Source organism: Danio rerio, chromosome 4 (genome assembly GCF_052040795.2).
Source record: "Danio rerio strain M-AB ecotype USA chromosome 4, GRCz13ab, whole genome shotgun sequence".
Classification (NCBI taxonomy): Eukaryota; Metazoa; Chordata; class Actinopteri; order Cypriniformes; family Danionidae; genus Danio; species Danio rerio.
Window position 1 is genome coordinate 55,626,633 of NC_141024.2, and position 21,815 is coordinate 55,648,447.

Sequence of the window (21,815 nt, forward strand, 5' to 3'; positions counted from 1 at the left end):
TTTATTGGCAGAAAACAAAGCATTTGTCAAACAATTAAATTTTTATATGCTGTTTCTGTTTGTGTGCATCTCTTAGTCAATTTCTCTTTCGTCCAGTTGTCTTTCTGCTTCCTGAAACAAAGCACAAAGACCAATATTTTACAAATAAGTTCACTTTGTATTTAATTTTTTTTTTGATTTGCTATTTAAACAAAGTGATGCAAAACGGGAAAATTATGGTTGCGCTGGTCTGAACATAGCAACACATTGAGGCAAACACGTCTTGCGCCTTATTGCGCCAGGTGTATGTTAGGGCCCTCAGTGTCACTTGATCGAGACCTGCTTGAAGAGGTGGTCTCAGTACGGTTTCAAACAAACCCTGGAGCGGTTTGTTTGTGGTGAGAATATGATTTGTACTAAAACAGGCCCAACTGCAAAAAGGACTGCGTCTTTTGGACTAATCCAGCTGCCGTAGGCCGATGTGCTGTGCATTATTTGATATGGAGGAAAATATTTGTTGACAGCGCTTTACCAACGGAGAGAGAGAGAGGGGGGGGGGGACCCTAAAAAACATGTATAGTTTGTCTAAAGCAGGCATAGACTCAGCCAGCGTAGTCATCCCTTCATAGTAAAAAGTGGCATTTTGTGTCTGCTGGTTTGTTTACTTGCGGGAGTTCATTGGCATTTTTCCACATGTGAATTCTGACTAATCGAAAAGCAGTTTAGGAAATATGTTCAACTACATCTGGCCAATGAGAGATGTGGATTTTGTCAGATGACTGCATTTCAATTCTTTTTAACTGGTTCGGACTAAAGCCAACAATGTGGTAAGAAAACAACCCAAAGATGGCAGAAAATGCAACAATGTATCATTTATTGCCCTTGGTCCGGACCAAATGAAGCGAACTACAGATAAAGCACCCTAAATCTCTACTATTCTGTTGTGGGGGTAATTGTGTCAGTCCTGAAATCACAAAGCACTTTTTAAAATCAATATTTAACTTTACTGTGAAAGTATGTTCTAACGTTCCTGCTGGAAAAACAGCTTAAAACAGTGTAAGTTTTGTTAACTGGTTTAAGCTGTTTTTTCACAAGTGGTTTTACTTTATTTTTGACAGTACAGTAGATATTTTAGGCTAAATATACTAGACTACCTCCAATTAAACATTGACAAAAAACTTTCATCTACACATAAAGATGTAATTAAAAGCCAAAACTTTTATAAACACTACTTTAGCCTAACGCTAGCGTTACCTATGCTAAGGTGCTAACCATCTGTATAAAATAAATATTTGACAGAAATATGTTAATTACCAGTAAGAAAAGAGTTGGGAACATTTGTATGTAATATTTCAGTGCTTTTAGGGACTAATCTTACCGGAAATTGGTGAAAACAGCCACATGACCAGTTCTGTTGACAGCCAGATTGAGTGCTGTTTCTTAGGGTACACTGTTAAAAATTGTCCTGTTAAAAAACAGTAAAATACTGGCAGCTGCAGTTGCCAGCAATGTACTGTTATTTTACAGTATGTTGCTGTAAAAATACATGGACTACATTGATTTACACAATACTCAAGTGAACTCATTTTGCTCACTGAAAGCAACTGCCTCAACTTGGTCAACTGCTGAATGAGTTTATGAAGTAATGTGCTATATATGCTTAGAAGCATACTTATGATGATTACTTATTTTAGTTAATTAGAAAATTTTTCACAACAGCACACATACATGTAAATCTGGAATCACCAGAGAGATTCTGACTGCATCAGCAACTAAACAGCCGCTGTCTTTAAATAGAGAAACATGCAGAATAACATCAGCAGTTCATTGTTCATCTTTAACTCATACACTGGCTCTACTCCCCTCCACAACGGTGACAGACAGAAGAAATTAGCTTCAGGTTTAACAGTAAAATACTGTTTTTTTCTTGATTTAACGGTAATCTACTGGCAGCTGTGGTTGCCAGCAATCTACTGTTTTTTTACAGTCTATTTCCGTAGTTTAAATTAACAGTATATTACTTTTAAAATACATTTTTACACTGTTTTTACCTCTCACACCTTTAACCCTTTAAACCCCAGAGCATATACTTCAGTTTTTATTGAAGTGTCCACACTACTGAGTGTTCAAGAAACATGTAGCAAAGCTGAAGTAAATTCATTAATTAACTGACTAATTAAATGATAATTGAGGATTAACAATGAACAAATGAAGAAATAGTGAAGGGAAAAAACAAGAACAGAACATACACTGTAAAAAATTGCTGTTAAAAAACGGTCAGATTCTACGGTAAAATAATGTTTTTTCACTAAAACAGTAATATTCTGTTAAAAACAGTGCTTTCTGGGTAACATTTTTGTTTTCGAGAAAGTAACCAACTGCAGAAAACTGTGAGCTAACAGAGTTCAGATTCGATGTTTTGAAGTCTGTGTTTGAAATCACACTTTGTGCCCTTGTTCACTATTTCATACACTAGTTAACTAATATAGTTCACCTGACAGTTTTAATGAACACTAATGAGTGAATTCAGACACTGATGAACACCTGCTGTTAATAATTACAATTACTGAAGAAAATAAACAAGAAACACAAACAGTGACTTGAGTTACAACATTAAATAAAATCAAATCAAATAAAACAGCTTCAGTCTCAGCAGAGGATCATTAAACAACTCCACAAACAACAGCAGACACACTTATTACTGACTGATTTGACTTCCATACTATTCTCATTGAGATCCAACAGAAATTAAGGTGTTTTTTGTGTCACCGTAATGGAGTGAGGGGCTGGTTTAGTTGGGCTCTTCACCCTTGAAGATATTAATACAGACTCTCCAATTACTATAATGAGTTAACAAAATGCTTGTATTATAGCAATCAAGTTGGAAAGTCAATAATTAGAGAAATCTATTAGTTTGAAATTAGTTCTGATAAATGTTTTGTTATATATCTAGAAGAAGGGCCTCATGCAATAAATTTTTCGATTAGATGCAGGTATTAATTTAATTAATGAGAAGTGGAAACAGAAAAGATACTTCCATAATTACTTAACAGTTAAGAAATAACATACAAAAACAGTTCAGTTATGACAAATACACACTCAGACCTCATGAATCTGACCTTGTATCTCAACAATGGTAACATCTCTAATGTTTTTTTGTAATTGTTAAGAACTTTGTTTAAAAAACTCCTTTGTTGAGGCAAGCCAGCCAAAAACCTAAATAAGATCTGGGGATGTTCATGTTGCTATTAAATGGCAGAGTCTGTTCTCATTTAGTATAATAAAATTTACTGCTCCTATTCAATGTTAAATTTATTGTTTTACATTATATGTATATATATGGCAATGATTTCTGAAAGTTTTTAAGAATATCTTGGACAATAACATTGCTCTACGGTGTATATCGCACTCAAAGAGACATCAATAATCAGCATATGAACCTCAATAATGGTGACAACTAACAAAATTAACAGTTTAACTCACAAACAGGCAACTGAAAGTCTAAACATAAACAACAGCAGAATCAAACACAAATAAAGAAAACTGTTAGACCATTATACAACATTTGTTTATACCGCAATGCATGCTGGGATATTTGTACCGTGCCACTCCCAGCATGCATTGCAGCATGAAACATTTGAGATGTTACCATTGTTGAGATACAAGGTCAGATTCATTATGTCTGAGTGTGTATTTGTCATAATTGAACTGTTTTTGTATGTTATTTCTTAACTGTTAAGTAATTACGGTGGTATCTTTTCTGTTTCCACTTCTCATTAATTAAAATAATACCTGCAACTAAGCATAAAATCTATTGAATGAGGCCTTTCTTCCAGATTTATAACAAAACATTTATCAGAACTCATTTCAGACAAATAGATTTCTCTGTTTATTGGCTTCCCAACTTTATTGCTATAGTACAAACGTTTTGTAAACTCTGTATTACAGCAGTTGGAAAATCTTCTTAAATGATTTCAAGGGTGAAGAGCCCAACTAAACCAGCCCCTCACTCCATTACGGTGACACAAAAAACACCTTAATTTCTGTTGGATCTCAATGAGAATTGTATGCAAGTCAATTCAGTCAGTAATAAGTGTGTGTCTGCTGTTGTTTGTGGAGTTGTTTAATGATCCTCTGCTGAGACTGAAGCTGTTTTATTTTATTTTATTTAATGTTGTAACTCAAGTCACTGTTTGTGTTTCTTGTTTATTTTCTTCAGTAATTGTAATTATTAACAGCAGGTGTTCATCAGTGTCTGAATTCACTCATTAGTGTTCATTAAAACTGTCAGGTGAACTATATTAGTTAACTAGTGTATGAAATAGTGAACAAGGACACAATGTGTGATTTCAAACACAGACTTCAAAACATCGAATCTGAACTCTGTTAGCTCACAGTTTTCTGCAGTTGGTTACTTTCTCGAAAACAAAAATGTTACCCAGAAAGCACTGTTTTTAACAGAATATTACTGTTTTAGTGAAAAAACATTATTTTACCGTAGAATCTGACCGTTTTTTAACAGCAATTTTTTACAGTGTGGTATTTATTTTATGTTCTTGTATGTGTGGTGCTGTTGTGTCTGTCTTCAAATATTTTAATCAGTGTTGCTACTACCTGTCAGTTGACTATCTGCTGAACATTTACAGAATAGTAACCATGCTGTCTGTGATGTTGGCTCCTTACAGTCATTCAACAGCATTTCTTAATTTTTCACTTCATTTTGATGGGCCTAGTGTGACAACAGATGAGCAGATAAATGTAACTTAAAGTAAACTAACTGTCTACTGAAAGTTGGGTTAAATGCAACAAATAGTTAGTTGAAAACTTTTGCAAATGCATGTATGAAATTTTTACCTAACCCTAACTTTATATTTGTTTAAAGTTCATTTTAAATTGTTGTGTTGCTTATAGGCATCTAAATGTTTACTGAAAGTCTATTGATAAACTGATTAATAACTACATGCAGACAACAAAAAAATCTTGATGGTAAATGTTCTGAAAACTTGTTTAAGATTTGTTGCATATCTACTAATACACTGTAATACACTACAACCTAATTTGGTAGCATGTAACTTATCAAAAGTTTAATAAAAGTTGAGGATTTGTTGCATATCTACTAATAATCTTTTGAACATCTGTTGAAGATTTGTTAAATATCTACTAATAGATTGTTGACCATCTAGAACTTATATTGGTAACACAACTTACCAAAAGTTTAATAAATGTTTACGTGTTGTAAAAATCGTAATGATTGCCTAGAAACATTTCAAAGACAATCTACAGATACTACCCAGATGAGAGTAAACAGATAAGAACTTGAAAAGTAACTTATGGTCAACAGACTATCTAAAGGGATCATCAAAATAAAGTTAAAATAAATCCTTACAGAACTGACAAACTGTATAAACAGTAAACTTTGTAACAGTTTTAGCATATATAGAGCTAAACTATCGGAAAATATACAGTCAGTGTTCTCAGTCATTTACCTTCTGTGTTCCAGTTTTTTGTCCTGCACAGCGGAGTGAAATATTGGTCTGGATTTCAGTGTCAGAGGTCACCTGTTTAGATGAACAACACAATATAAACACACGTAAATCCTTGCAGAATATGGTATTTTTTAAAGATTTAAGTTTATTTTGTCTTAATCATATATAACCAATAATTTTTAAGAAAACAACTTTAATCTCTGCATACCTTGTTCCTCCATGGCCATTCTGAAACATCATAGTTATAAGTGATCTCTTGTCCTGGACTGATGTCCTTTGTTGTGAATAAGCACAAATGGGGTTTTCTATCAACATTGATTATTTTCATTTTGCTGTTTGGGTTTATATGATTGTCATTAATAAGTCTACCCAACGAGCCATCTTCTCTTGCAGCATCAACCCTGAATCACAGAAAACAATGCCACCTCAAGTAATTACAGTATTTACTAAATTACACAGTAAGTAATTGCAGATCAAAAATTTTTTCAAGTTTTGGAAAAGACAAGTTCATTTATATATATATATATATATATATATATATATATATATATATATATATATATATATATATATATATATATATATATATATAAGGAAAATACAGAAACATAAATGTTAGCAAATTTAATAAAGCAATATACATACCATAACTGTCTTCCATTAAAAAGGATTTGAAACAAAAACACTTCAAGTGCATTATGATAAAGTCTGCGTCTTCTTTCACATTCTTTTTTGGTTATTATGTCTCCTCTATATTCAACTAGAAAATCTCCTTTTCTTTAGTGGCTAGAGCTAAATACTCCTCGACCTAGCAAATGATTTTTTAGATTAGTCATGAAAAAGAACAATTCTTGGAGATCCCTGACATAAACAGACTTTTTTTTTCCTACCGTTGAATAAGTTTATGTATTTTATTTCAAATCCAGTTTTATCTTTTGAAGTCGAAGCATAGTACACTGCTTCATCCTTTGATTTCAGTTTGAGTCTCTGGGACCTTGCTGTCACCATTTGTCAATGCACCAATGTCACTGTACATCAATGCATTTTTGTAATGTTTTTTTATCATATTTAGTTTATTTTTTTTAAAGGGTACACATGTTAAAGATAGTGCTTGGTCTGTAATATGCATGTCAGTACACATGTAAGTTACTTAAAATTATTTGTTTGCTTTTTCTTTGTCAGTGAAATGTCTAGATATGGCTAATACACACAGACTACATATTTAATAGGATGAAACATCTGTATACACGTTACCTTTACAGAAATATTCATATGTGCAAAATACAAATGTGAAATGTGTGCTTCTGGAACACTTTTGTGTGAATCCCATGTTAATTCAGGCCAAAACCACCAAAAGTGTTTTGGAACCACATTTCACATTTAGATTTACCATATGTGAATGTCTTGTGACCATTTTGTAAGTGTAAGCAACATTATTCATAAATAGAATTAAAATGAGGACTAAATAAAACGATTAAACTACTTCATCAGCACGTGATATGAAAAATACAGTTAACATACAGTTATGAAAACATATTCGTCTTGTATCTTGGGTGCAGTAAAAACTTCTAATAACAAGTTAGACCATAACGTGTAACTTATCATTACATAACGTTAGTGATATCAATCTGACAATAACGTTATGACTTGATTAGCAAATACTCATCTTACAAAATTAATAAGCACACTATAAACGATTACATGCAACGCATCTGTTACTTTGGTAAAGCATGACGACATTGCAAACATAAACGTAATGCTAAAACAATAAATCATTTTAAAAATGATAGTTCATCATTCTTGACAGGAAATGAAAAGTACGCTAACTTACAAGGTTTTATTAACGGTTACTTGGTTTACTCGCTGTTAAGTTTAGTCAAATAATGCACATTAATCGTGTAACGTTAGTACACTTATCTGGGTGGTTATTTAACAGTCTTAACTTAAGGGTCTTGAATCTGATGATTGACACCCATGTGTCATCGGATCTTCCAACATAAAATCGCTTGAGTTCTGTGGCTATAAATTTCCATAAATTAATTCACATTTAATCAATCGTATGCAATCAATCGTCGAATAAACAAGCTCCGTGCTTCTTTGTCCTGTCTTCAAACGATGAGTGATATCCATCTGTCCAGCGCGGAATTGATTGAGTCAGGTGGTGGCGATTGGCCAATGGGCACATGTCACGCATGTCAAATACACACGTAATACACATAATCAGGTTTATATGAACTATAAAGTCATGTGGAGAAATTTTGGATTTGAGCTCTTCTACATTAAAGAAGCACTTCTACATTGCTAAAATTATGAGGACTCCGACCATGGTCCTCATAATTGAAAAAGTCCTCATAATGTGGCGTGTATTTATATGAAATGTCTTCGTAAATCACATAAACCAACACACACACACACAGCCCAAATACTCAAAAGAAATATGCAACATCAAAATACCACAATCAGAATACCACAATAATGCTAAACGTTACTTTTAAAGCTTTTTAGTACGTTTTTATGCATATATGCTACTTTAAGAGCAAGAAATGAAATACTTATCATCCGGTTACATCCTTACAATCGATGGCATTAACAACAACACGGCATATATGATGGTATTTACAAACAACAAAATGCTACAAAATCAATCACGGGAAATATTACCATGTTCATCCACTGTTGCCGTTGCAGTTGTCGTTGTATACGTCGTTCTCGTTGCTCTGCTGCTCTTTTGCGCCTTGCAGCCAAAATCTGTGTTCGAAGTAAATGCCGCCGAACTCGAATGTCCTTTTCCAGGGATCCCTGTCTGGCCTTACACCAACAGACCACAAACAGTAAAAAAGCAATCGCTTCGGTGTTCTCCATCTTCCAGCTCTCGTAGTGATGCCAGGTTGTGTTTGTGGTTATGATTTGAGTTTTTTGTTCCCGTTTTTTGTTCCCGCTGAAGTGGGCGGGTTGTGTGACGGGTTGTGTGACGTTTGATTCGGGGGACGTTCTGGGGGCGGTGTTTGCGTGACTCGCTGCGAGCAACTAGCCCGACAGTGGAAACGCGACATGATTTCGGCCTCATTTCTCAACCTCCCGGGCTATTGGCCCGGCCTGGCCCGATTAAAGCCCTGGCTCGCACTGGCCCGATAGTGGAAATGCGGCTATTCTGTCCAGCGTTACAAGATGAAATCAGGATTAAGCAGAAGATTGTCACAGGTAGTGAAGGTATTACTGTAAACGGTGTCTAACTCTTCAAAGGGCTTTCATCAGCTTGGCTAGCTCAGTTGGTAGAGCATGAGACTCTTAATCTCAGGGTCGTGGGTTCGAGCCCCATGTTGGGCGTTTCTGTTGCCTCTCTCAGCAAACTTTCATTAGGGTTCATATAGCAGACCTTTTGAAACAAAGTTCCCCCTTTTTACCACTGTAGGTGGTCTCTTACTAAGTCTCTGTGGCGCAATAGGTTAGCGCGTTTGGCTGTTAACTATAAGGCTGGTGGTTCAAGCCCACCCAGGAACGAATTCTGCATTTTGCTGCCTTGCAACTGCTAACACGTGCACTGGGCATATATCCTGGGCCACATTCTGTCCAGCGTTGTAAGATGAAATCAGGATTTAGCAGAAGATTGTCACGGGTAGGGAAGGTATAACTGTAAACGGTGTCTAACTCTTCAAATGGCTTCTCATCAGCTCAGCTAGCTCAGTCGGTAGAGCATGAGACTTATGCCTAGTTCAGACTGCGTGATTTTAGCCCCGATTTTGGCTCGCCGACAGGTTTTGAGAAATCGCCGACAAATGCCTGAAATCACAGGCAAATCGCTGCTCGTGCACGTGAGTGACAATCACACAGTATGAACAATCAAAGACGCGATCTGAGAGAATCGCAGATGAGTCGCCGATGCCTGTGAGATATTTGGCATGCTAAATATCTGGGGCTATCGGCGATTCAAATCGTGCCGTGTGAATTGAGTTTTGACTGAAAATAACATCGGCGATCGCCTACAGCCAGTGAGAGAGCAGCATTCACTAGTGTGTGTGTGTAAACCTGCTGCAGGTCAGCGGGAGGCTGGGGGAGAAGTTAAAAGCGCTCTTTTTCGGTTCATTTGGACCCACGAAATGGAGGAAAAACTAGTGGAGGCTTGACAGGACTCAGGAGCAACCGTGTCTGTTTGACATTTCATACAGAAAGAAATTAGTTTATTATCAACGTTGAGGAGAAATGGCTAATTCCCTTTAAACCCAGGTGAGCAAACATGTACATGTTCTACCCCATTAAAGGCTTTTTTCTCATTATGTAGTTAATAACAAAAGATATACTACGTGTTTTTGGCTGTGAGACGTAGTTTGGACGAAGTTGTTGGCGATTCTCCCTATAGTAAAGTCATGCAATGTAAATGTCAATGTCGCCGAACCATCTTGCAGTGTAAACAAAGCAGCGTCGAAACGCTAGCCCAGATAGTCAAGCAGTGTAAAAACATCTGTGACACGACTAGTTTGAAAATCATGCAGTCTGAACTCGGCATTAATCTCAGGGTTGTGGGTTGGATCCCCAATTTGGGCATTTCTGTTGCCTCTCTCTCAGCAAACGTTCATTAGGGTTCATATAGCAGACCTTTTGAAACAAAGTTCCGCCTTTCTACCACTGTAGGTGACATCATACTAAGTCTCTGTGGCGCAATCGGTTAGCGTGTTTGGCTGTTAACTGAAAGGTTGGTGGTTCAAGCCCACCCAGGGACGAATTCTGCATTTTGCTGCCTTGCAACTGCTAACACGTGCACTGGGCATATATCCTGGGCCACATTCTGTCCAGCGTTACAAAATGAAATCAATATTTAGCAGAAGATTGTCTAGGGTAGGGAAGGTATTACTGTAAACCGTGTCTAACTTTTGAAATGGCTCCTCATCAGCTCGGCTAGCTCAGTTGGTAGAGCATGAGGCTCTTAATCTCAGGGTCGTGGGTTCAAGCCCCACGTTGGGCGTTTCTCTTACTTTTCTCTCTCTCAGCAAACTTACATTAGGGTTCATATAGCAGACCTTTTGACACAAAGTTCCGCCTTTTACCACTGTAGGTGACTTTTCCTTAAGTCTCTGTGGCGCAATAGGTTAGCGCGTTGGGCTGTTAGCTGAAAGGTTGGTGGTTCAAGCCCACCCAGGGATAAATTCTGCATTTTGCTGCCTTGCAACTGCTAACACGTGCACTGGGCATATATCCTGGGCCACATTCTGTCCAGTGTTACAAGATGAAATCAGGATTTAGCAGAAGATTGTCACGGGTAGGGAAGGTATAACTGTAAACTGTGTCTAACTTTTGGAAGGGCTCCTCCTGAGCTCGGCTAGCTCAGTCGGTAGAGCATGAGACTCTTGATCGTGGGTTCGAGCCCCACGTTGGGCGTTTTTTGTTACTTTTCTCTCTCTCTCTCTCAGCAAACTTACATTAGGGTTCATATAGAAGACCTTTTGAGACACAGTTCCGGCTTTCTACCACTGTAGGTGACTTTTCACTAAGTCTTTGTAGCGCAATCGGTAAGCGCTTTTGGCTGTTAACTGAAAGGTTGGTGGTTCAAGCCCACCCAGGAACAAATTAGGCACTTTACTACCATGCAATTGCTAACACGTGCACTGGACATAGATCCTGGGCCACATTCTGTCCAGCGTTACAAGATGAAATCAGGATTTAGCAGACCTTTTGAGACAAAGTTCTGCCTTTCTACCACTGTATGTGACTTTTCACTAAGGCTCTGTGGCGCTACCTGTATCACGTTTGTCTGTTTCAGCATCTCTCCTCGTCCAATCGTTGCGCTCGCTCTCCATTGTCAGAATGGATAAGAGCCAATCGCGTCGCGGCATGTGCAAATGAATGACAACACCGCTGTATTCTGACTACGCACAGCACAATACAACAGATCAAGGTAAGTTCTTTTTGTCAACGTTTAAATCTACTGATAAAAGCTGTTTTGTCGATTGTAGTCTTATGTAATGTCACAGTCTTAGCCTCCTAATGCTGATTTATTATTGTATGATAAGAGTTTTAACAAGTCACCCTAAGGTCACTGTTTTGTGCATAGTGTTAAAGATCACGACCCGCAACCTGTTTAACATTACAGACTTTTGATACGATTGCAGAAATCATTGATTTGCTCGAACATGTGTTTAATTTAGTAACTGCATCTATATGTACATGCATATGTTCTGTATATACAGTTTGGAGAGGCACCAACAGCCCCACCCCTTGTATTTCTTAGCCAAAAACAAAATAAAGTTTACACAAAATTATAGTCTTTCTCTGCTAAATATTCATTAGCTATATGAATTGTAAGAATTAAAAGCTGTAATTGCCTGCCTTTTGTTGCTAAATGTTTATTATGTTTGTATGATGTATAACTTACTACAATAGTGGAACCATAAAATATATAGCTGCTAAATAATAATGAGCTATATGAATTATAGTTATGTATAACTAATGTATTACAGTCATTCTGCTGTGAATAATAAAAATGTGTCTTTTGCGGCTAAATATTTATTATTATGATTACTATTGTGTTAATGTGTTATACATTGTTAAAAATTGTCCCGTTAAAAAAAAGGAAAATACTGGCAGCTGCAGTTGCCAGCAATGTACTGTTATTTTAGAGTATGTTGCTGTAAAAATACATGGACTACATTGATTTACACAATACTCAAGTGAACTCATTTTGCTCACTGAAAGCAACTGCCTCAACTTGGTCAACTGCTGATTGAGTTTATGAAGTAATGTGCTATATATGCTCAGAAGCATACTTATAATGATAACTTGTTTTAGTTAATTAGAAAAGTTCGGTTTAACTCTAATGTCTTATTTTTCACAACAGCACACATACATGTAAATCTGGAATCACCAGAGAGATTCTGACTGCATCAGCAACTAAACAGCCGCTATATTTAAATAAAGAAACATGCAGAATAACATCAGCAGTTCATTGTTCATCTTTAACTCATACACTGGCTCTACTCTCCTCCACAACGGTGACAGACAGAAGAAATTAGCCTTAGGTTTTACAGTAAAATACTGTTTTTTTCCTTGATTTAACGGTAATCTACTGGCAGCTGTGGTTGCCAGCAATATACTGTTTTTTTACAGTCTATTTCCGTTGTGTAAATTAACAGTATATTACTGTTAAAATACATTTTTACACTGTGTTTTTACCTCTCACACCTTTAACCCTTTAAACCCCAGAGCATATACTTCAATTTTAATTGAAGTGTCCACACTACTGAGTGTTCAAGAAACATGTAGCAAAGCTGAAGTAAATTCATTAATTAACTGACTAATTAAATGATAATTGAGGATTAACAATGAACAAATGAAGAAATACTGAAGGGAAAAAACAAGAACAGAACATACAAAACTTTAGTCACAGCTTTATAATGAAATAACCTGAAGAACAACAAATGATTAAATCATTTAAATGATCAGCGGATGATTAAACAACTCTACAAACATCATCACCAGCTACACTTATTACTTAATACATGTATTTTTGAATAACATCTACTAAAGTTCTTCTTAACAAAAAGTTAAAGTTTTACGTCACCATCATGGAGAACAGAGTTTGCTTTAGTTGGGCTCTCAGCCCTGTCATTTTTAACATTTATTTATCTTGGCTGCTGCAATTGTTAAGAACTTTGTTTGAAAAGCTCCTTTGTTGTGGCAAGTCAGCCAAAAACCTAAATAAGATCTGGTGATGTTCATGTTGCTATTAAATGGCAGAGTCTGTTCTCATTTAGTATTATAAAATTTACTGCTCCTATTCAATGTTAAATCTATTGTTTTACATTATATGTCTATATATGGCAATGATTTCTGGAAGTTTTTAAGAATATCTTGGACAATAACACTGCTCTATGGTGTAAACTGCACTCAAAGAGACATCAATAATCAGCATATGAACCTCAATAATGGTGACAACTAACAAAATTAACAGTTTAACTGTTCAGTTTAACGCAACCGAAAGTCTAAACATAAACAACAGCAGAATCAAACACAAATAAAGAAAACTGTTAGACCATTATACATTTGTTTATACCGCAATGCATGCTGGGATATTTGTACCGTGCCACTCCCAGCATGCATTGCAGCATGAAACATTTGAGATGTTACCATTGTTGAGATACAAGGTCAGATTCATCAGGTCTGAGTGTGTATTTGTCATAACTGAACTGTTTTTGTATGTTATTTCTTAACTGTTAAGTAATTACAGAGGTATCTTTTCTGTTTCCACTTCTCATTATTTAAATCAATAGCTGCAACTAAGCATAAAATCTATTGCATGAGACCCTTCTTCCAGATTTATAACAAAAACACTTATCAGAACTAATTTCAGACAGATTTCTCTATTTATTGACTTTCCAACTTGATTGCTATAATACAAGCATTTTGTTAACTCATTATAGTAATTGGAGAGTCTGAATTAATAAGTTCAAGGGTGAAGAGCCCAACTAAACCAGCCCCTCACTCCATTACGGTGACACAAAAAACACCTTAATTTCTGTTGGATCTCAATGAGAATAGTATGGAAGTCAAATCAGTCAGTAATAAGTGTGTCTGCTGTTGTTTGTAGAGTTGTTTAATGATCCTCTGCTGAGACTGAAGCTGTTTTATTTTATTTGATTTTATTTAATGTTGTAACTCAAGTCACTGTTTGTGTTTCTTGTTTATTTTCTTCAGTTATTGTGATTATTAACAGCAGGTGTTCATCAGTGTCTGAATTCACTCATTAGTGTTCATTAACTGTCAGGTGAACTATATTAGTTAACTAGTGTATGAAATAGTGAACAAGGACACAAAGTGTGATTTCAAACACAGACTTCAAAACATCGAATCTGAACTCTGTTAGCTCACAGTTTTCTGCAGTTGGTTACTTTCTCGAAAACAAAAATGTTACCCAGAATGCACTGTTTTTAACAGAATATTACTGTTTTAGTTAAAAAACATTATTTTACCGTAGAATCTGACCGTTTTTTAACAGCAATTTTTTACAGTGTAATTACCCATCTGATAACAGAAATGCATGCCTTTTGCTAATATATATTTATTATACTTAATAACAATTATTTATAACTGTTGTGTTGTAATCATGTACCTATAATTAATTTTATTTTTATGTTTCTATTAATCAATATGTTTTTAATAATATCCCTTTACCATAGCAGAGAAATTACCTGGGAAATGTGATCTTTGTTTTGCTTGTTTTAGGCTACAGTATTGGAAATAAAGCACTTGTTGAGTTTTTTTACATTTAAAGGGCCATGAAACCCCCTCGTTTCAGCAGGGTGTTTTCACACCTCTACTTTGGAAAAAGTCAGAAAAGTGTTTGGTCCAGCTCTGTTTAGGGGGAGTTTTCAGAGGAACTAAAGTGGGAGGGTGTGGGAGTGTCTATTTGGGCACGCGCGAGTTTCAGAGTCAAAATAAACACACAGGAGAAAGTGATGGTGTTTAACCTACATGGACATCTGTAGTCTAATTATTTGCCAAATTATTAAATGGACTTTAATTGCAGTTTGGCTCTTTCATTCAGGGAATTCATTCATGCCCCTCGCGACAAACGAGATATTTGATTCGAGGATCTGCTCTACGCGTGTATTTTTCATGCAATGTTTGATACCGCACGGCGATGAGAGAAAAAAACCCTCCGCATTTCCCGGAAACTTAGATGCACTCGGCAGGTAGCGTCAGAAAGCCGCGCGTGTTATTCCGGTCACAAAATGCGGTAAAAACCCTACACGAGGTTAAAGTTTAGTTGTGGTGGTAACATGTTTACACTCGGTGCTATAGTTAACTTAGTTCGATACGAACAAACTGAATAAACAAAGAGCACTGGACGCTCACTTACCAAATCTGTAGAGGCAGGACAATCACCAGCAACTAGAGCCGCGTCTTTATGAAGAGAAGACTACAAGCGAATCCGGATCTCAGCGTTTGCAGATGAGAACAGCTCTCAGGTAAACAATAATCCTCCTTAGACACGTAAGTTATTGTTGTCGAGCGTCGCGTACACTGTTAATCCACACGTGACTCCAGATGAGCTCTCACAGAGAGAAAATGAAAACAAAACCCCAGATAGCAAGAACATTTGGGCCAAATGTGGGTGATAGCTGGCACATGTGGCTGAGGTATGGCATGGCTCTACAGATATGGGCCAGATTATTACCATATATGTTTTGCCATACATTCAGAAAAGGCGGGAATTTTCTTCTGGCTCACAGCTCCTTTTGCAGTATGTGGGCCAGTTAACAAAAAACACACAAGAGCCTAGTAAGGCTGAGCTATGGCCGACATCGGTTGACATCAACTTCTGGCTGACTTTGGGATTGCATTTGGAAAACACGTGAAACTGAACACAGGTCTATCGTTAGCAGACATCTGCCACACCACTCTTCAGTTGACAAATCTACTCTGCGAGCTTAACATTCTTCCCGCCTGTCATTTGCTTCAGGTAAGTGATAATTTGGTATTTAAAGTGATTTTACTTAAAATGTTCAACATTATATGTAAAAGTTTGGACTCATTGAGTGATTAGTTATTCATTTAATTGAGCAATGCGTCCAGTTGTATAATGTTATCCTCTTTGAACGTAGTGTTTATGTAACGTTAGCACTCCAACAGTTTGCTGTTTAAATTAATGTCAACATTAAAGTTATTGCCAATTTCCAATGACCACAAAATACGGTTTATTTATTATAGATAAATATCAATTTGTGAAAATGTTCAGTCATGTTTCAGTGTGGTTTAGTAAGGTTTAAAATAAAAGCGGTCCCATTAGGCCTAACATGATATTGGAAGTAGTTTGGTTTTCAAAGATTAACCTATGTTGGCTCTGTTTTGATAGTTTTAACAGTTAAAAGTTCACACAAAAATGTAGTTGTCATCAATTACTCTTCCTTTATTTGTTTTATTTATTTCTTCTGTTGAACAAAAAAATTATATATTTTGAAGAAACCTGTGACAATTGACTTTAGTAGTATTTGTTTTTCCTACTATGTAAGTCAATGGTTACAGGTTTACAGCTGTCTTCAAAATATCATCTTTTGTGTAGCTGTGGAAAGAAACTTATAAAGGTTATAAAGGTAGACATACTACAACAACATTACTTCTTAATATCTGAGTACAAATCTCATCCTCATAATTATGACCTCTTCTTTTCTATTTCTACAACTTTATAGGCCTATATAGGTTTTCTTTTTTTCCACATGAATTGTCGTCTCTTATTATCTGTGTTCCATGTTTCCTGCCATTCTTTAGCAATATCTTCAGTAATATTTAATTTACCTTTACTTACAGAAGCATTAAAGGTGTAGTTCAAAAAAAAAATACAATTCTGTCATTTACTCATCTTCTAGTTCCAAATCTGTTTGAGTTTCTGCTTCTGAATGCAAATAAAGAGAATACATGGGCAAAAAACTACAAAAAAAAAAACACTATATGGTTCAACAGTTCCTACTTTGAACATGGCTGCTTTTTTCCCCATTTTCTTGCACACAAAATGTTCTTGGAGCTCGATTACAATTGAACCACAAAAGTCACGTGTTTTGACATCGTTTTTGGTTCCTTTTCTGGACTTTGAGCATCTCAGATCTCTTGCTGTCTATGACTGATGAAGGAGCTCTCTGATTTCTTTTAAAGTGTCTTCATTTGCGTTCTGAAGATGAGCAGAGTTCTCAGGAGATTGAAACAACAGGTAGAGGGACAATCATTCTCGAGTGCCTAGTGTACACTAACAGAGGCTTCATTAGCTTATTTAGCTAAAAGAGAACAACTTTTGAGGACAAACTACGATTGTTGACTTCTACATTGCGATTATTACCAAATACCTACAAAGAAAAGCCCACTGAGGCCATTTTTTCATCCCACTTCTTCATTGAGGACTGGAAACGTAAGTTGCACATGCTGAATTTACACTCAAATAATATCTGAATGCTAACATTATAAAATGTAAAATCTATACATGCGTGGATGCACTGTTCAACGTTGTATTTAGTCCAGCATACATGAAAAAAGTACAGAAACACAGACTTGTTCAGTTTGTATCTGATAAAAATTCTGAATCAAAGATTCCAGTTGTAGAGGAGGATTTTGAGATCAGGAAGTCCTGGAGTGTCTGTGAAATTAGACCCAGAGTTGAGCCCACAAAGTGCCAAGGAAGAGCTCATTTTAGACAAACCGGTGGAAGATAAACCAGAAGTTAAAATCCTGCGAGCTTATTTAAGCGATTATGCTTGTGGTTTTGAAGGTGATGTGATCAACATTGATTATTGTTATTGACTTGTTTGTAATGTACCACAAAGATACAAAGACGTGGTTACATCAGTAAATGCAAGTGAATAGGTTAAAGCTATGGAAGAAGAAATGCAATTGTTAAAAGAATGCAACTTTTGCTCTCACCAACCTACCTAAAGGCAAAGGTCTAGTGGGTAAATGGGTTTTTGCAAAAACAATGTATGTTGCCAAAGAGAACTATGATAAGTCTTTACTCCAACTGCTAACATGACTAGTGTAAGAGTGTTGATGCAAAGAAAATCTGATTGTTCATGACATGGATGTAAAAGCAGCATATTTACATGCACCAATAGAGTGTGACATTTCAAAGAAAAGCCAGAATGTTATGAGGTAAAATCGAAAATAAAAGGTGTGAGAAATGTATCAATAAGTCATGACTAAGCAAAACAAAAAAAAAGACTTTTATTTTGGTGTGGTGTGTGATGTCATAAGACTGTGCCGCTACCGCACTGTGATTCAACTGGAGAAAGGTTTGTGTCAAAGCTTTTGCACAGATAAAAAACTGATTGATTAAAGTTTCAGGTTTTTCATTCAACGATAAATGATGTACCTGCTGTTAACAATATTATTTTAACCTTTTATACAACGTTGTTCTATCTTAATCACAGTGATGAGGACTATTATTTGAATAAAGATAGGATAAACTTTATTTGTCCACAAGAGGAAATTTGTCTTGTGCAAAAAAAAGTGCTACACATTGCTGTAAGCGGACAATAAAATAAAAAACAAACAAACAAAACAATTAAGAACATACCTGAATAAAGTTTGAATAAAGTTACAGTAAAGAGTGTAATAAGTGTTTTAATGAAGGTTAAATTTATTAAATAGGCATAATGTCATTCTGTTCAAAGTAAACATCACTGTATAGGAGAAATTGAGTGCTTGTTTTAATCAGGTCATTTGTGGCTATTGTTTCTTGCTCAGACTTACTATTTTACCTGATTTTTTTGTTAATTACTCTCATATAAAGAAAGTGTTAAAGAGAAGTTATTTTGTTTCTGTTCATTGTTTTATTAATTTTAAACAGGACATTTTTTTTTGTTTTATTCATTTTAAACAGGATAAATTGTCCAAAAGCAGAGGAAAATTTCCTGCTGAAGTGACTGATGTCCACACTGTTGTAAAGATGGCGTTTATTAAAGAGGAGAGTGAAGATGTGAAGATTGAAGAAACATTCACAGTCAAACAGGAAGATCTGCAGGAACAAACAGGTTGATTTTCATTCTCAAACACCAAATCTGATCCTCATTCAGATATATTTTAATAATAAGAATACTAAATTAAATCCATTCTTGCAGCCCTGAGTGTGCTGCCTAGTTCTCCTAAATGCACATAAGCACTCATTGAAAGACAGGAATGAGTTTCTTTCGTCACTTGTTCTCGTGTCTTTTGTCATTCTTTTATGTGTTATTAGTTTCCCATTTTCTCTATCTTCTTAATGTTATTGCTTTTCTTGCTCTTTTACTGTTTGTAAAGCGTCCATGAGCACTGGCGCTATATAAAATAAATAAAAACAATAAATGAATAAAAGGTTTAACTGAGCTGACAATATAAAGATTTTAAAAAGTAACAGAAAAGTGTGTAATAATTATATTACCGAAGGTTTAATTTATTTAATAGCATAATGTCATTACATTCTAACAATACATAACTATAAGAAATGGAATACTAGTTTTAATCAGGTCATTTGTGGCAATTGTTTCTTGCTCAGACTGACTTTGATTTCTTTTTGTTATTACTTTCATATAAAGAAACTGTTGAAGCAAGTGTTGAATAGAAGTTATTTTGTTTCTGTTTATTTATTTTAAACAGGACATTTTAATTGTTTTGTTCATTTTGCTTTTCTTGTTCTTCTAAGCATCCTTGAGCACTGGCGCTATATAAAAAAGTTTAACTGAGCTGACGATATTTGACCTACAGTATTCCTAAGAAGATATCTGCTATTACAGTGATAGTGTTGGCTTAGTACTTTTCATTTGCATATGTCACATTGATCACAATTCCCTTTTTCTCAACTTCTTTCTGGGTTAAACTTGATTTTAGTAGATGTTACTAGTTCTCACAGAAAGTATCTGAGTTAGAATTACATCATTATTATACTCTTAATACTTAATTACCAGCTATTGTGTTAAAAGTGTGTCATATGGATGCCCCCAATTTTAAATATGCAGAATTAAATAAATACTAAAATTATAAATTATTATAAAACATTGTACAGTAATCTAAACTATATTTATGTTGTTGTGGGACGACGTGAGACAAAAGGAACAAATTATAGTGGAACTAAAACGTTTAGCATTGCACTGACTACAACTGGCCAACAAACCAGTCTAAAAATGACCTTTTCTGCTTAAGAAATGGATTACAGCATGCTGATGATATGCAAACATTTGAGTGTGAAGTTCGTCAGTATTGACCATATTCTTCGTGTACCAGCAGGCACAGCCATTGAATTTTTGTGTTTGACACTTTTTTAAAGAAATCATTTTTAGATCCTAAAATCATTGTTATGCTGCTTACGCAAGGGATGATAACTCCTTTCATGGTGTAGCCTGGTTTGGAAAAGTCAAGGTTTTAAAACCGCCAAAATTTAAGTCAGAATTATTAGCCCACGCCCCCATTGATTTTTTTTTCTTTTTTAAATATTTGCCAAATTGTGTTTAACAGAGCAAGTAAATTTTCACGGTTTGTATGATAATAATTTTTTTTCTTCTGGAGAAAGTCTTATTTGTTTTTTTCCGGCTAGAATAAAAGCAGTTTTTTTAAAAACACCATTTTAAGGACAGAATTATTAGCCCCTTCTGAATTCTGTCTTCAACTGGATGCAAGTGTTTTTTTGTTTTTTTTTTTTTTTTACATTTTAAGATAGTATCTCCAGCAGAAAAGATATCTAAAGATGTCATTTCAAATCGTAAAGCAATCTGTTTTTGAAACTAATGAAAACAACAGATGTCAATGATTCATTTGAATGATTTAGCCTGACATGATTACTGCTCCAAAATATAATAAATAAATATTTCTCAAAAGAAAATATTTTGTGCTTAAAGGGGAAAAAAAAGTGTTTGTTTTATACCTAGACATTTAAAAGAATATATTTTAGAGCAGTAATCACAATACTGTGAAAGCATGATATTTTTATTCAAGGTTATCATACGTCAGAATCTTATACTGGCCCATGCCTATTGCTGCTTGATGTTGCCAAGTCATATTTTATTATTTTATTATTTTTCTTTGTATGAATAAACATGAATACACTTGTTTGTAGAGTAAGTAGTGTGACCGTTTTCTACCGTTATTCCTGGTCATTTCTCCAATAGGCAACTGAAGCACTAAAACAATAGCATGTGAGATCAGGGGCTGTTTCATGAAAGTGGTTTAGAAAAGTGGAGATTAAAGTTGAAAACCTGGCTTCAGTGAGCCGAACTAATCGTCCACACTTAAATTGGTTCCATAACAGAAATTCGAAAATCATTTTATGTAACTAATCTGAGTTCAGTCAAAATAATCCAGATAACTTGCTTGTGCACGTTACTGTCATGAAACCCTGAAGGTTGAGCACAGATGCATTGATTATGTTGTGTGCTACCATGGCAACTACTTACTGTTATAGAACCAATTTAAGCCCCTAGGGGTTATAAAATAATCCTGGGTTTTCATTAACAGACGTTTCACATTGGCAAACCCTGGGTTAACATTATTATTTGTATATTTAAGATGCCACTGTCCCTGATTGGACAAACAGCAGGTAACCTTTTGAGATGGCATTTCTGCATCTTGGCAGGTATATAAAATGTCACGACGTAGGTCTTCAGCTAAGCTTCTTTGGCTTAGTCTCTTTATTCATCAAGGGTCGCCACAGCTGAATGAACTACCAACTTATCCAGCATATGTTTTAAACCAGCTTCAACTCAGTACTAGGAAATATTTGCATAAGTTATATACAATAATGCAAACTCACAAATAGAAGAGTAAATTATGCGCACTTGCTATGAACATGCAGGATTTGCTCCAATCGGGTTTTCCAAGCAAGTTTAAAATGTTTAAATCATGTGGAAG

At 35.4% G+C, this 21,815-nt stretch overlaps 1 protein-coding gene across 4 annotated transcripts in view; it reads left to right on the forward strand.

Annotated features, from left to right (window-relative positions):
• Nucleotides 1–21,815, forward strand: part of LOC108183430 (gastrula zinc finger protein XlCGF57.1-like) — a 79,841-nt gene that overhangs the window by 40,201 nt on the left and 17,825 nt on the right. Inside the window, exons 1-2 of one of the 4 annotated variants that reach the window (XM_087245768.2) lie at nucleotides 17,211–17,355; nucleotides 18,787–18,970. The exons of 1 other annotated variant lie outside the window; for it this stretch is intronic. In XM_087245768.2, coding sequence (XP_087101894.1) covers nucleotides 18,886–18,970 — 85 coding nt within the window. In that variant the 5' untranslated portion in view covers nucleotides 17,211–17,355; nucleotides 18,787–18,885. Of the gene's footprint in view, nucleotides 1–17,210; nucleotides 17,356–18,188; nucleotides 18,230–18,786; nucleotides 18,971–21,815 lie in introns of those variants that run through there. 2 more of the 4 variants (XM_087245767.2, NM_001441711.1) reach the window with 2 other exon arrangements.